General features: G+C 34.7%; 1 protein-coding gene across 1 annotated transcript in view; it reads left to right on the top strand.

Annotated features, from left to right (window-relative positions):
- KLHL1 (kelch like family member 1) overlaps positions 1 to 15,894 on the top strand; it is a 182,268-nt gene that overhangs the window by 73,127 nt on the left and 93,247 nt on the right. Inside the window, exon 4 of the mRNA XM_068182303.1 lies at positions 10,160 to 10,356. Within this exon, the coding sequence (XP_068038404.1) occupies positions 10,160 to 10,356 (197 nt within the window). The remainder of the gene's footprint in view (positions 1 to 10,159; positions 10,357 to 15,894) is intronic.

The raw sequence follows: 15,894 nt of genomic DNA, 5'->3' as shown, positions 1-15,894 counted from the left end.
TCATTTGTTCCAGGAACTCTGGGATGAGTGATAAAAGGACAAATTAAAGTAAGTGAATTGATCTGAAAGACTTTGTCAGGTGTTGTGTAATGGAGAGTACAGAAAAGATGGTTATATATCATACTAGGTGCTCAGGGTACTAGACCCTGAATAGACTTAACTTCTGGATGTGGAGGATCCCCTGTGAAACTCTCTTGTAGAAGCAGATACTTGTCATGATACATGTCATACCTTTCAGGAGTCAATAAAGAGAGTGTTGCAAAGAGAGTTATCCAAAGAAGCCTTCTTTATCAGGGTTGCTCCAGTTTAGGAAGTAGGAATTGGTAGTTTTGGTATGATCTGTAGAGCCATAATTCAGATTATCTGTCTGTGGATGTTCCACATCAACTACACTTCAAAGTTCATATGTACCTTTGCTCCAGTTACATTTCAGATTGACATTTTCATATATAGTGTTCCTCATAAGATTCTTATTTATGCACTTGGATTAAATTCTCAGCTATACTACCCATGTGTACAGTGCAAGAATCTTTCAAAATTCCTCAATGTAACTGTAGGATCAGATTGTTGACTTCTGTCATCTGTGAATGTCAACCTGCTTGGATAAAAATACCTCCCTTCATTGAATATTTTTCTGATCCTAAAACAAACTGTGGGCTTTCAAATAATTCAGGTCTGTAGGAAAGAACTTCAGAGACTGACTCCCTCCTTAATTTTTTTTTTTTCTTTTTTGTAGCCAGTCTCTGAGGATCTTGTTTCCATCTGGAGCAGATATTTTCCATTCCTGTCACTGATACACAAAGTCCTTGCTCATTCCTGGAGCTCTACACTACACTCCAATGAATTGTTATTCTTCCTTTTACCTAGGATACTTCATTAAGGGATGGAATTGGCAATTATGTACCAGGAACCAGCTGTTGTCTCATTCTTTTGGCAAAATATATGAGAATTGCTTAGGAAAGAGCTCTGAATTGGATATCCATAAATTTTGAGCATTCAGAATGATCTGGAATATTATGGAGCGATAGATAGTGACTGTGTTTCCTTGTACTATGATGCAATCTTCTATTCTGGAGAAGTCAATAAAAATAAATTCAGACAGACACAGGGAAGCAATGAATATGGAGGAAAAGAGCAGGGTGCACTGCAGGGTGCATTTTTATAGCTGTCCCTTGCTAGGCTCAAAGTTCTTAATCTCTAAAGATAGATTAAAACAGGTACTGAACATTAATACAGGACATGGTTGGAAAGTGAATGTTCCTTTGAATGGAGTATCATCCCTCTATGTTGCCAACTGGCACATGCTAGACTGTTGCTGAAATGGCTTCAGTGAAGTGATTAGACAGGCTGCTGTAGGATCGTCTGCCTCTTTAATGTGTTTCTTTCTTGAGCTCCTACGCTGGAGATATATACCTATATCCACTCTCTTGAGCTCAGCTGCCTGGCTGTATCTCCAGTTCCAAAACAAAAGCAAAAGTATAATTAAAATTGCAATGGTAATTGCAAAGTCTTTGTGAAAGAGGTCCTCACTTTTCAGGTGTTTACTCCTGCTCCTGCACTGTAAAACACCTTCACTGCCTTTCTGCTCTGTGACCATCTAACAGCAGCTGTGATGTACCCTCAGAACAGGATGTGACTGGTGTACTCACTTCTCCCAGCAGTGCAATCCAGCCCAAAGAAAAGTAGATTTCATTAGACTGTAAGGTGGACTCATAAGCAAAAATCTTTTCTTGGCAACTGATTCCTCCATTTCTGTAACGTTTTGTTCTCTAAACATGGATTTGAACTGCTCAGTGCTACTGTAACACAAGCTGCCAGATCATTACCTCAGACTTTAAGAAGCTTATCTGGCAGAGGTGAGTGCTCCTGCTTCTGAGCTGTCTTCAGATGTGGAGAATAAAATACTGCTCCTTCAAACCTGAAAGCTGAGCTCCTTTGTCCTTGAGACTTTTTTTCCTTTTTTTTAATTTATTTTTTCACACCAGAGGCCAAAGCTCGACTGTGTTCAATGTAATAGAAAGGTTGTATCTCTCCAAGATGTACTCAATATTTGGTACAAGTCTTGCGGAATGAAACTTCTCCCCCATCCCCCCTGCTTTCAAGCTGAAGTTTGGTTTTGTTTACAAACATAAATTCCTGGAGTGCCTTTTGATGTGTGCAGCATGATGAGCAGAACATACAGTCTGGAAGCAAACATAAGTATTGAAGTGGATTGACTAAAAGCAGTTAAGAGAAACTAAGGCCTTATAGATTAAATGAGCTTTTTGGAATAATTCTTGTCATCTCCCAGCTTATTCTGTGAAAGAGTGCAAGATTTGTGCTGTTTGAAATTTAATTAGTAACTGCTGTTTATATTTATGTATTTTTTGAGGTAACTTTTATCTTGGCTTTTTTTTTTCTTTGTTTTAACCTGTGAGTTTTTATTTCCCTATATATATATATATACATAATTAGGCTTTGAATTTCCAAATGCAATGCCTGTATATTAGATGAATTATCAATGACAAAATCCTAACATAATGGTCATCTGTGCAATTAAAAAACAGTAATATTTAGCATATAATCCCAAGAATTATGTCCATATTTTAACAATTTTACTCTAACTAAAACATATCTTCTATCTCAGCGTGCTAGCATATCTTTCTTCACAGTTGATAAAAAGGTTTTATTAAGATGAGGCTCACAGCTAAAATTATTTACTGCTTTTTGTCCTGTTATTTGTATGTACATCTTACAGGTGACTAAGTTCAAGTGTACAAAATGAGTTAAGGCACATGAATGGCATAAGGAGAAAATAACATTTTAATGTCTCTCTCCAAAAAGCTGATGTATATGAGTCAGTAGACAAATTTTCTTTAAAACTTGACATTTCAGTTGTACAACAGAGGTGTTTTTGTTTGTAGCTTTGAGGAGTTTATTTTCAGAACAGGAGATGAAAAGGTTAACACATTGTGGATTATTTTGGTTAATATAGTTTTCTGATCTTTAGCCAGACATTTGTGAGAAGTTTCCTGCTCAGGGAGATTTTAATTTTTAATAGCATTTCCTTATCAGTCTGCAATATTGTAATTTTCCATGCTATTTAAATAAAGGGGACTGGCAGTACTGATGAAGGTCACGTGATTAGGCCAGTTTAGTCCACTTACTCAAAAGATATGTCATCACATTGATAATAATTATACAGTATTTTAAAAGAGTGAATCTAGTTAATTTATAAGAATTCTCATTCTCATTACTGTGATGGTGGTTTTTTCATTTTTTACAAGCTTCATATTTATGTCTCTGGAATAATTTATTAAATTATTTTATACATTATAATACTTAAATGAAGGGAGCCTACAAGAGAGGTGGAGTGGGAATATATACGAGAGCACATAGAGACAGAACAAAGGCTTCAAACTGAAGTACAGTAGGTTTTGATTGGATAATAGGAAGAAATTCTTTACTGTGAGGGTGGTGTGGTACTGCAGCAGGTTGCCCCAAGAAGCTGGGGATGCCCCATCCTGGAAATGTACAAGGCCAGACTGGGTGGAGGAAATCTGGTCTAGTGGGATGTGTCCATGCCCATGGCAGGAGGGTTGGAAGTAGATGATTGCTGTGCATCTGAGGGATGGGACTTCAAAGGAGGGGTGCAAAGAGTAGTCCAAGCAAGAAGACAAAGCCCGAGCAAAAAGAAGTTGAAGTTGGAGTTGAAATCATTGAAGTCATTTATTGAAGTCACAGTATTGTTCTCACAGTGCAGTTTTATACTGTTGCAGCTTCAGGCAGCCGCAGCTTTTAGCAAAAATTTCCCACTAACTACAGATATCCTATTGTTCACATTACTTGGCAGCCTTACAAAACTACATCATTTCAAAGACCTTGATAGTTACATATACAGTTCTTTTCCCAGTTCTTTTTCATATTTGTAGTCACTTTTCCCAGGGTCTGAATCCCACCAAAGCCAGAGCATCACGTTCCATAAGCTCCACTGTGCTCTCTGTTCTGTCCCCCATTTGTTCTCCCATAGATGATCTTTACAGACCCTTCCAACCCAAACCATTCTGTGATTCTAAATAAACACAGTTAGCCATAGAAAGGTTTCTTCCTCAAGTACAACTGATGAATGTGGTTTGCAGCAAATAATTAATTGAAAGTAAAACAGAGTTTGATCAGAAGAAACCTTTGCTAAGTGAATATATTGTGTCCTGTTTTCTTTTCTGAAAACATCTTCACCTTTATAATAAATATGGAAGACAATACAATGTAGAATTTATCTTTTAAGGCATAGGTCAAACTGGAGACTAAAAGATGTTCTGCTACACAAAAGATATTTTTTATAGCATTTTTCATTGACTGGTGTTCAGGGATAGACATAAGAGGCGATTTTACACACTATGTCACTGCCAGGAATTGACCATAACAGAGAGAGCTGATCATCAGAATTGAACCCAAAGTGTTTCATCACCTGAAACCTGATAGCTCTAATGATTCCAGTGCTGTGTTTGGGAGCAGAGGAACTGAATTCATATTAAGAAATATGAATATCATTAGTGTCTCAGTAAGTCAAATGAAGGTGCTCCTTTTGTAGCTGAAATCAAGAAATAGCCATTCAGGGAGTAATTAATCTCATTCTGTAGTACATTGCTGCTTTGGTTTTTCTCTGCCCCGGTCCCGGGCAGCTGGGGCGCCCGGCTAGTGCGCTGCCTTTTGGTGAGACCGGGGCTGCTGCGTGTGTGGAGCTCTACAGCTGAGCCTCCACGTGGGTTTGCCGCCTTCGTAGCTGCACAGTGAGACAAGACAAAGGGAGAGAGAAGGCACATCTTGTCCCACGTGGCTGAGAACTGTTTATTTCCCACGTGGCTGCAGCGGTGGCTGGAGCGGCTGTTCCCAGGTCGCGCGCGAGGACAAAATGGCGATTTGAACAAAGGGAACATTGGGTTAAATAGGGGGCAGACAGACAGGGGAAGAAGCTCCCCTCGCCCAATAGGGACAGACGACAGGGGAGTGATGTGGACCACGGCAGCCTATGGGAACATTACAGAGGTGGGTACAGGGTTCTGGGACAAATAGGATTACAGAGGTGGGGTGATTGACACAGAACTTTCTGTGGGGAAGAAGGGTCGCTCCTGTAGCAGACAGCTTGGAGCAAACCATTTTGAGGGGAAAACAGGGGTACAGAGAACCAACCTAACTAACATTTATTAAAATCCCTAACTGAGCCAACCTGGCATACAACAGTACATGACTGAAACAGAGCAGATGAAAACTGCTCTAAGACCTCCTATCTCTCTCCGTGAACTGTAAAAGGACATCTTGGGTGTTAGGTCAGGTGGTTACCTAAAAGTACCTAAGATTTGGAATGACTGAGATAAGCAATGGCAAAAGGGTTTATTATAGCAGTGTAAGGCATAGCACCTTTCTAATAACCTTTTTCAAGTCTTCAATGGAATTAGATGCTGTTTCAAGAAAGCAATTTCTTATTTTAGTCACTTAATCTACTATGCATAAGATGAATAAATATTATCTTGATACCATTTACTGCCTTTAAAAAAAATAAATTAGACCTCCTAAAACTGCTTAGCCTACAGAAGTAATTCCATTCAGCAACGTATCAAAACTGCCACACAACTGATCAAGATAAATGAAATAGAAAGGTTAAAAAGATAAATACCTGATTAAAAGGAATTAGTTTTAGCGTTTGTTTCTAATTCCTTGACACTTCCTATGATTTCCCTTGTACACACAGAACTCTTAGGAATGTTGAGTCTTGCTATGAATGGGTAAGTGTGTAATTACAAAAGAGAAAAAAAAAACTACTGTGCACATGATGTAAAATGATATTATGATGTGTTGCGAATTAAAATTCATTGCTTATACACAGAGGAAAAGATCTGTACCTACTGAGTTGTCCCACCACAGGTCCAATCTGTTGGTCAATAGGTGTGGAAGGCTGTTCCTGTGATACACACTGACCTTATTTAACATCATACAAAGGTGGGCAAAGGTGCAAAAGTTCTCTGTAAACAAAAATAGCCCTAAAGTATAGTCAATATTGTAGAATAGAGAATAAAAAAAAAAAAAAACCAAACAAAAAAACCCAACCCAAAACAAAAAACAAACACAAGAACCCCAAAACCAACCAAAAAAAAAACCCCAAAAAAACAAAAAAAAACCAACACCCACAAACCAACCCCAAGACAAAACTGTCCCTGAACTTGGGAAAAGGTTTAGCAACAGAACAAGAATATCAGAGAATTCTTATATTATCTCTGCTTCACATTTGTTAATAAGGCAATAAAATTTATGTAGTTGTTATGAGAATGCATGCTAAAGACAGGCATTTTAATTTCTGCATAAGCAATGCACATAAAATTTTTCACAAATACAGCTATAATTTAGAATAACAATTAGAATTCATTAAAGTTCTTCTGATTGCTTTTTCCTCATATTTTTTCATCTTAATGTAATACAAAAGGAGATTTTAAGCTCTAGTTAATTTGTTTTTCTCAGACTAAGGCACTTGTGCAAGCTTTTATTGCATAAAAATGTGAGGGGGAGGTGAATTGAAGAGGCAGTAATAATAATGCCCCTTGAATATCCCATTAAACATTTTTAAATAGATGCTTGGATCTTCTAATTGCCAATATGAAACTGTCTGAAGATTTCATGTTTTATATACAGAGCCCCTTAACAGCTCTCTTTTATCAAACTCTGACCATGCTAAATACTTGATATCCCAGAGGAATTTGAATAAAAATGTCAAAGCACTCTTATGAAAAAGGGAATAGAAACCTTGTGAACAAATTTATGAAGGAGTCTTGATGTTTAAAAAAGAAGATAAGTAAGACTTGGAAGACATTTAGATGGATTAAAAACCTATCTATCATTGAAGCTAAAAGAATGAAGAACAAATAATACCTAACTCATATGGAGTGTACTTTTCTTACTTTTGTCATAGATATATTAAGTAGTAAATTAGTATTTATGAGTTTAGTTAAAAATAAGTCAAGCTATAATATATTCATATCCCTAGATATCCCAGAAGCCATTGTATGTTTACTTCCTCTATTAAAATGTAAAGCAGAAATGTGTTCACACTCTTCTATAAAAGCGTGAAGCATCTTCTTCAAAATGTCCATGTTACATAAAGAAATAGTTGATTCATAAAGCAGATAATATTTTTACTGATTTAAACTTACTTTAATCCTACTATTTTCCAACTAATACTGTACCAGGACTAGTGTACCTTAAACTGAACAGAAAATATCTCCATTTAAAAACAAACAGATTAATGCAGTTTCAACTGATTCCTTTGGGTTCTTCTCCTAAGGGTAGCTACCTTTAGCCATAAAAAGCCCAAACCATGAGACTGTTACCTTTCCTCATAAAGTTAGGATTCTGAAAGTGATTCTTTCTATACTTAACATCACTTTGCAAATGCTACCTGGATCAGTTTTGTAGGGCTAGAGACTTTTTGAGCTCATTGTTGAAAAAAAAAAATATATAGCTTGTAAGAAAAGGAGTTTTAGAATTCCTTCTTTTTTTTTTTTTTCATTTCTCAGTTCATCCAATTTTCAAAGGTGTTTTGCACATTTAAAATTTTTTTGCTTCTGTTACCAGGATGGTCAGTTTTAACCTGGAAACAACTATCTTTTGAATGCTTCCACTTTGCACAGTGAAATTCTTCCAGAATTATATGTTGAGCCAGCCATTACTTGCAGGAATACAGCAAATGTGGGAGTGTCATTGATGAATATATGGATCAGCCAATAATCTGCTGCTAAGTGTGCCTTCTGACCACATTGCATAAAGATATGATGTACAGAAATTGTGAGAAAAGGTTAGATAACATAAAGAAAAACTCATGTGACATTAATAAAGGAATAAAAATAAGGAACGAAAACCCACTGAAATTAGGCTGTGCGCTTGATCTGATGCTTTGACCTTGGCAAAAAGATGTATTATAACTAGATCTAGTAAAGTATAACTTCACAATTTCCCTCTTGTATTAAAAGCTCCAGATATACTGAAAGGAGAAAAGATCAGATGTGCAGTGTTAATGTTACTGTATTTTGAGTTTGGTATTGCAATATAAAGCATCTTTTCAATGGCATGCTGTTGTGAAATTGTGGATTTTAGAACTCCTTAGCGCTGTGCAATAACATATTAGATTTTCAGATTTTTCCTAATGTGACAACAAATACAAAGCTTGTGTGGGGAAAAGAGTCAGTTTATCTAGGTGTTTAACTATAATACTTTTAAGAGAAAGATCAATATACACTTAATCCTCTTATAGTCAGAAATTATTTTTCCAAGCACAGCACAATAAAATCAGAAGTATTTTTAACAGTTTTTATTAAATTTGCACATTTTATTTTCCTATTCTTTTTTTTTTCACTTCTCCAAAACATCCTTCTAATATTTTGTTTGTTTTTTTATGTTATTTTAAGTAAGAGATTGTTAAGATTCTAATGTAAAAATAAAATTTAATATTATGATTGGGAGGAGCATTATAACAAGAATTACATATTCCAGCTGGTGGAACTCTGGATGTTGAGAATTTTAAAATTTTTATGCTGAAAGACACAGATCTACAAGAGAGCACTGCATTTGACCTGAGGCTGTGAAGAAGGCTTCCGAAATTGATTAATAGCACTGGGATTATGGGTGTGTCATTGGTTAGAAGTGTATAATATCACAGGGTGGAAAATTTAGAGTCTGGGAATTTAGAATATAGAAATAAATATGAAGCAAGATGGAGGTTTTAGGGCGGAGGCAAGTTGTTTTTCTTTACCTTCTTTTTCCTTCTTCTTCATGGGTTTGGGTGGTATTTTGTAATTGGACAGAAAAGCCCACGTTGCAGGCTTCAAATGATCAGTTATTGGGTTAAAGGGGAAAATAATTTAGGTTTCATTTCTTAACTGGATAATTTAGCCTTAAAACACCTTGTAACAAGAGATAGTTAGCCACTTTGTGCCTTGCTAATGAAAGACTGCAGAACTCACGGCTGTGAGACTGTAACATTGGTAAGAAAAAATAAACACCTGAGTCTGAGTGTGAACTATCGTCTCAGGTGCCTTCAATCCTGACACTGACAGAGGTAGAAAAAGCAAGCAGAGAATTCACACCAGCCTGAAGTAAATGATTTTTAAAGTTTATTTTATTCTATTTTACCTTGTATGTATTAAAAATTGTGTCAGTGCAAGGTAAAGATAATGACTTATGAAATTACAGAATTAAGTGCAATATAAGTGTTAATTAATGTTTCTTTTCTCTAATATAAATTATTTTAGAGGAGCTATGTGTTATGAGAAGCCTGCCATATGTTACTCAGATAACATTAATCCTAAAGTCACATTACAAATAAGCAACACTATGTTTGAAGACTGTTAAGCTTTGTTTTGAAGATGTATTTATGGGTTTATTCATACTATACTAGGCAGTTATTTCATTCATTTCAGGGAAGTAAATGGCTGTGAGGTTTGCTCTGTGCCACTGAAGATAATACAAGTTTTATCACAAATTCAATGAGAAAAAGAAAAGAAACCCAACAAAAAAAACATCCACAGCCTGGTTGATATTGAGATATTCCCAGTCTTCTCTTCCACTTGATACAGGACTGCATCTCTTTTTATGCTTGCTATATAGTTGAATTAATAGTAGTTTAAAAATAAATATTTCTAATGCTGTAATTTCCAAGACACTGGAGTGTTCAGTCAGGGAGATTAATAGTTTTCTCCACTTTTTCTGTAGTTATTTATATAGAACTATGATTACTCATAAAAACATTTTTCGATTTTTTTTTTTTTTTTTTGTAAATACTAAGTAAATATGTGGATATTCTCAGTTCAGTCAGAGAGAAAAGGAGACATTTCTACCAGGCTGTGCCTGGGAGAGAGTTGGAAAAGAATGTAAATAATTCACAATCTCTCTTGTTGTTCACATTGTTTACAGATATGTTCTGCCACTGTGCATTATTCAGAGCGCACCAATGGTGTGAGATGTTTTTACTTTAAGACCAATGAAATTAATCTGCACGATGTTCTGTATAAATACAGTGGTGCATTTGAAATAAATCAGTTCTCTTTCGCCTTCTGAATTGGAGTCATTCTGTTCCTGTCCTGCCTCAACAGCGACATAAATAAATTTGCATTTGTTATCAATACTTTTTTTTTAGGCTGCCTGGAATTAAAAGAAGACACCATTGAAAACCTCCTAGCAGCTGCCTGCCTTCTCCAGCTCCCCCAAGTAGTAGAGGTTTGCTGCCATTTTCTAATGAAGCTTTTGCACCCATCCAACTGCTTGGGAATACGAGCATTTGCCGATGCACAAGGGTGCACAGAGCTTATGAAGGTGGCTCACAACTACACCATGGTAAGGCAGTTTTGGAATATCTAAATTCTAATCTTATGAGTCCTATATATCCTCTTCAAGTAAAAATACCTTGTTAGTTTTTGGATTGAAATTTTTCTGTATTATATTTGGTATTTCTATGAAATTTTATTTCTTAAGTGAAAACCATTGAAGTGGTGATTCCTAAGACCTTCAGTGAAGTTATAAAAATAGGCCTTCTATGATGGATGCACTGTTTGCTGGGTCAGAACTGTATATAACTTATTTAGTTGCATGATCTTATACAGGCAATAATAGTAAAGTGTATGTAAATCATTATAATATTCTTTAATCACTTTAGTTTATCTTTAAGGAAGCTTTCTAATTGTGGTTGTTCTGCATGGGAACACTATGAAGGGAAGTTTTGTTGGGTAGTTGGTTTGGGGTTTTTTGTCAAGAATTTGGTCATCCTTTTAGCCATCTGTGAAGTAGATAAAGACAGGAAGTTCTAGAAATAAGGAATTTTATCTGGTAGTATTTAATATTTTTCTACTTTTATGTGACAGAATAGGTATGGAATTTATGTCAAAATTTAACCAGAATCAATGAAGAAGAAATATGCTACTTATTCAGAAATTAAATCATATTGGTAGCCATTTGACTTTTTAAAGTTTGACCAAATTAAAAACATCTGGCTCATGAAATTAAACTTACATAAGGAGTAGATTATATATAATTTATGGGAAATAATGATTCCTTTAGGTTTCTACTGAAATTATTTTTGAAGTAATAGAGCACATTTCAATGAATCTCATTCTCTTGTTCAGCATTTATGTCTTTATTTTATTTATTCTTTTCTGTAACTAATAGCACATTACAATTCACAGGTTTAACTGTGGGTTTTACCACTATAATTCAGGTAGTTATACCCATGTTTCACTTCTGGAGTGAGTTCTGTGATTTCTCTGTATTACAGGTCCAAGCTAGTCAGGTAAACCTTGGTCTGTTAGTAGAGAGAAATAAGCTGTCAGAGCAGCATTCATATTATTTTGAATGAAATTGTATTAGAACTGAATTAGATGTGTTTTGAAAAAATCCAACCTTTTTATCAATATATTTCTTAGATTTATATATTACTTTCATATTTTCAGTTTGTTTTGTTGTATGAACATGAAAAAATAGAGAAAAATATTGATTTCAAAAATTTTAAAACTGCTTATGATTCTTCAAAAGAACTTATTGAAATATTTTTGGGTGAATGAAATTACTCATTATAGTACTTTTGAAGACTTGTGACTCATACATATATAATGTATCAAAGTTCACAAAGATCTGTGCCATGTCTCAGATATTTGGTATATAATTTATTATTCTTTTAATGCTGTGATCTAAAATCTCAATTATGTGTAATGGAAAAATCACCAACAAAAGGTGGCAGATCATAAAGGAAGTCAGTTGTAATTAATAAACAAGCTCTGATTTATCTTCAAGGGCACTTGTCAGCATGCACAAGTCATGTTTTCTCTTTGTAAGAAAAAGAGATAATCACCATGAAATTACAGTATTTTTTCTGATTCAGTGAAAGCATAACCCTAAAGGAAAAGCTTCATTGTGTGTGATATTTTCACAGTCTTTGTGTTACTTCATTTAGATGTGAGTCATCTCACATCTACTTGACTTACTGTTTTGTGTTAATATGTGTGGAAAGCCAGTTGTGAGTGGGGAAGGAGTGCCTTATTGCCTATCTTCAGTACAGCATTTTCAGGCAAAGAGAATCTACATAAGAGAAAAGTGATTAGTTCTTCTACATGGATACATAACCAGGGAAAACTTACACAGTTCAAGGAAGATACCCTGAGGAGTTTGATAGAGGAACACCAGAGACCTGGGAATATGAAGAGAGGGGAGGAAAGTGAGGAGCACAGGCAAAGAGCAGATGCATAGTCTCTGAGGTGACAGAATGCATTCTTTTTTTCCTTCAGACTTCAGGACAGTAGTATGGGCTGTGATGAGGGCAAACATAAAGTAGGCCAAGAGGGAGTTTGTTAACCAAATTCTGCAGTCTTATGCAGAGGACTTGAGGAGAAGTGCTGGCTAATAAGCGCATGAAAAATTCACTGTTTCCTTAAAAAAACAGTTCTCTTGCTTTCCAGAGAACTTCAAGGTCCTATCTTTAAAGCTTTTCAGGGTGCTTTTTCTAAGAGTTCAAAGTGGTGTATCTCGAATTCTAGCTCTGTGAATCTTCTTCCATAGTGTTATTGCGAAAGCTTGTTGTGAATAGGAAGTAGAAGTACTCCCTTAATTCTGGAATCTTGTGCAGTTGTTTGCTTGAGATAAAAACCTCAAAGAAACAATAGTTCTATACTGGTGTAGGAATGGGGAGCAAGACAAAGTTTTTTAAATAATCTTGCAAAAAGAAATTTATAGGCATAGCTTATATGATTGTGTAATAATTTTGAGATATGACTCAAGTTAAATCTAATATTTGAATAATTTTGCTTCTTAGCTAATTACATAGTTGAAATTAAATATTCATTTATTCATCTGAAAAAAACAAGTAACAAAACAATAGCTCTCTGCCTGCATTTTACCTGGCAAATGTTATACAGCTTTTCTCCGCCAATTACTTTTAAGTAGAAAGTCACAATTTTCTTCACAATAGCATTCTAATGAAAATCAATATATTTTCAAGAAATATTTTGCTTCATTGAGTCTCCATAAATGTTTTAGCCTTCATTTTTCAAAGAAATCTTCCTGCTTAGTCTCAGACTTGATATAAATTCTAAATTACACTGTTGTTACATAAGTCACTTTCTGCTTTCACATAACATGTTACGAGGCCAAGACATTTGAGCTTGTAAACTTCTTTATACTGAAGAAGAAAAAGCTTCTGAAGAGCAGAACAATTAATTTAAGAATACTGTCGATAGGAGACTTGTAATTTCAGACATGTTTTCTGTCACATTGAATGACTTCTATTTCCCTAACCAGGAAATCTGTGGAAACAAAGAATACAAATTTTTATTTGCATAATGCTTGCAGGTATGTCCTATCTACTATAAATAAAATGTATTAACTATAAAGTTATATATATCTTTCCATGAGCAGAAGTATAATATCCCTGGTGTTTACTGGGATAGTCTTAAGTGTCAAATATCAAATTATTAATTTGAAATGCAAAATCTAAGCAAGGAAGAGCAAATGTGTTCATAGAAGAGGGAAGTGAGGAAATGAAGATTAGAAAAGCAGTGAAGGAAAACCAGATAACATTTGAAAAATGCTAGAAAATACGTTTGCCATATAGCAAAATATAAGATTAGTGGAAGAAAAGAGGAAGGTAGATTTAATAAAAATTTGGTGAACAATGAATGTTGGAGATTTCTGTTTTTGTGTTCCCTGTACTGTTTAGAAATGAAACTTTTAAGGCAACATTTTAAATTAAAGCTTTGCAATGAAGAAGATAATAAGAGAAAAAATGTAAATTTTCACTGGTTTCTTTTTTAGGCACATTAGATTTAACATAGTTTGTTTTATTTCTGAAGTATGAAGATGCCCTACCAGTGTTTTATGGTGTGATTTTTTATTTTTAAAATTATTTTAATGGATCTGCTAATTTAAATGGAATCACAAATATCCATGTCTCTTGATTTAAGACTTCTGTACTTCTTAATTGCAATCTGGGTTGTAACTAGCTTGTCAGTTTCTGAAAGCTTTCAATCTGCAGTAGCATATGTCTGATAAGTTTAAATTCCTAGTTTATTGCCAGAGTTAAGTTAGATGATTGTAGAATGAAATGCATGTGTGATGTCTTTAAAAAAATCCATAAAAACAGCAAAATGAAACATATTACTAAGCTGAAGCAAATTATTTCTTCAAGAAAGCATTTTTAGTGACAGTTCTTTATTCTAGGTATAAGGGACTTCATATATAAGGAAGCTAACCTCTAAAGTTTGCAATTACCAGCTTGCCATACTTGTCAAAAATTTTGGTCATACAGTATGGACTTATCTGTCTCTTAAGAAAACAGAGTTAAGTGTAATTCAAAATTGTGATGGCCACCTCATTGTGATGCAATTATTTTTAGAGTAGAAGATGGTTTCAAATATGCTCTAATTTGAACAACTGTGTATTTATTGGTGAAGGTTTGTAATAGACCATACTAGATTAATAGACTGTGACTTTAATGTGCCATTAGTCCTTCTTACAACAACTATTTTGGTGCACTGGTAAATATTGAAAGAGGAAAAGTATGTCATATTTTTCCTTAAAAAGATAATTGCATTTTGATTTTAAAGCCTGGAAAATTATTTTAAAAAATACTCATACTTGGTATGGTTTTGAATACAAATGCTTTCTTTCTCCCAGTAAAGGCCATGGTTCTGCTTGTGTTACAATGTATAGGTAATGTTTAAAAATTGAGTGTTACCTTCCAAGATATAGTGCCAGATTCTTCATCTCATTATCATGCCATTTTACTTAAACCTGATTGCTGCAAGCAGAAAATTGAAATACCTCATAGATATAACTATTTAATCTCTCAGTGCTTCACCTCTTAGGAAACTTCATTTAAGCCTCAGTGATCATTTTGCATCTTGAAACTGCAGTTTGAGAGTTGAAATTATAGATCTTGTTCCTTATTTTTATTTCACCATATTTCAAAATGAATTGCTCAGCATAAACTTGTAAAATCTTCAAATTACTTTGATGCACTGAGCAGAAGAATGGCCATAAGTAAAAATTCCTTGACCAGAAGAACACGAATGAATAAAGTGATTGATGTATCTGTAACCCGCTCATAATGTTAGCAATTTAAAGGACCCTAACATATGTTACAGTTCCAAGCTTGGGAAATGCAGAATGTTTGCAAGTGCTTTGAGTGAAGTGGTAAGAGGTGTTTAGCTTCTCAGAGATGCAGTTCTGTGCTTTGCACTGCAAGGGTCATTAGTCCCAGCACAACAAAACATTATTCAATCTTAATTATGAGCACGTAAGTATCTCAGTGACATGTGCTGACTCTATATGGGCTCTTTAATTTACTGAGAATTCTGATTGTATTGCAGATGGAGAAGCTGTTTCATTTAGTTGAAGTGTATGCCTTATGCAGATTTTTAATGATCTTTTATGGCGAAGAGCTTCAGTGATCATTTTATTAGTTATGTTTATTATCCAGGTTACAAAATTTCACAACAGGTTAAAACCTGTTGGGCTGGAGTGGGGGAGGAGTGATATGTAAAACCTTTTCTTTCCATTTACAACAGTTTATCCTGAAGCATATTGAAATATTGTAATGTTACTCCATAATCAAATAAAGAAAAATATTATTGACATATTGATAAATGGTCACAACAGTCATTAATGAGTTGTAGTTGTACATTCAGACATCAGGGGTTTATTTCAGTGTTAGTTTTAGTATAGCTTTAACTAAAGTCAGATAACAAGTGAGGCAAGAAAACTCTCTAGTATTGTAATTTAAATGTAACCGTTCTTTAGAATCATGGTAAGGAGTAGTATTCCTCAATTTAATGTTCCCACTAAATCACTCCAAACCATGCACTGCTCACTCCTTCCCCCTTTTCTCTC

The sequence above is a fragment of the Anomalospiza imberbis genome, chromosome 2 (genome assembly GCF_031753505.1).
Source record: "Anomalospiza imberbis isolate Cuckoo-Finch-1a 21T00152 chromosome 2, ASM3175350v1, whole genome shotgun sequence".
NCBI classification, from domain to species: domain Eukaryota; kingdom Metazoa; phylum Chordata; class Aves; order Passeriformes; family Viduidae; genus Anomalospiza; species Anomalospiza imberbis.
The sequence above is the reverse complement of the archived record's forward strand: the minus strand, read 5'-3'. Positions and strand labels throughout refer to the sequence as shown.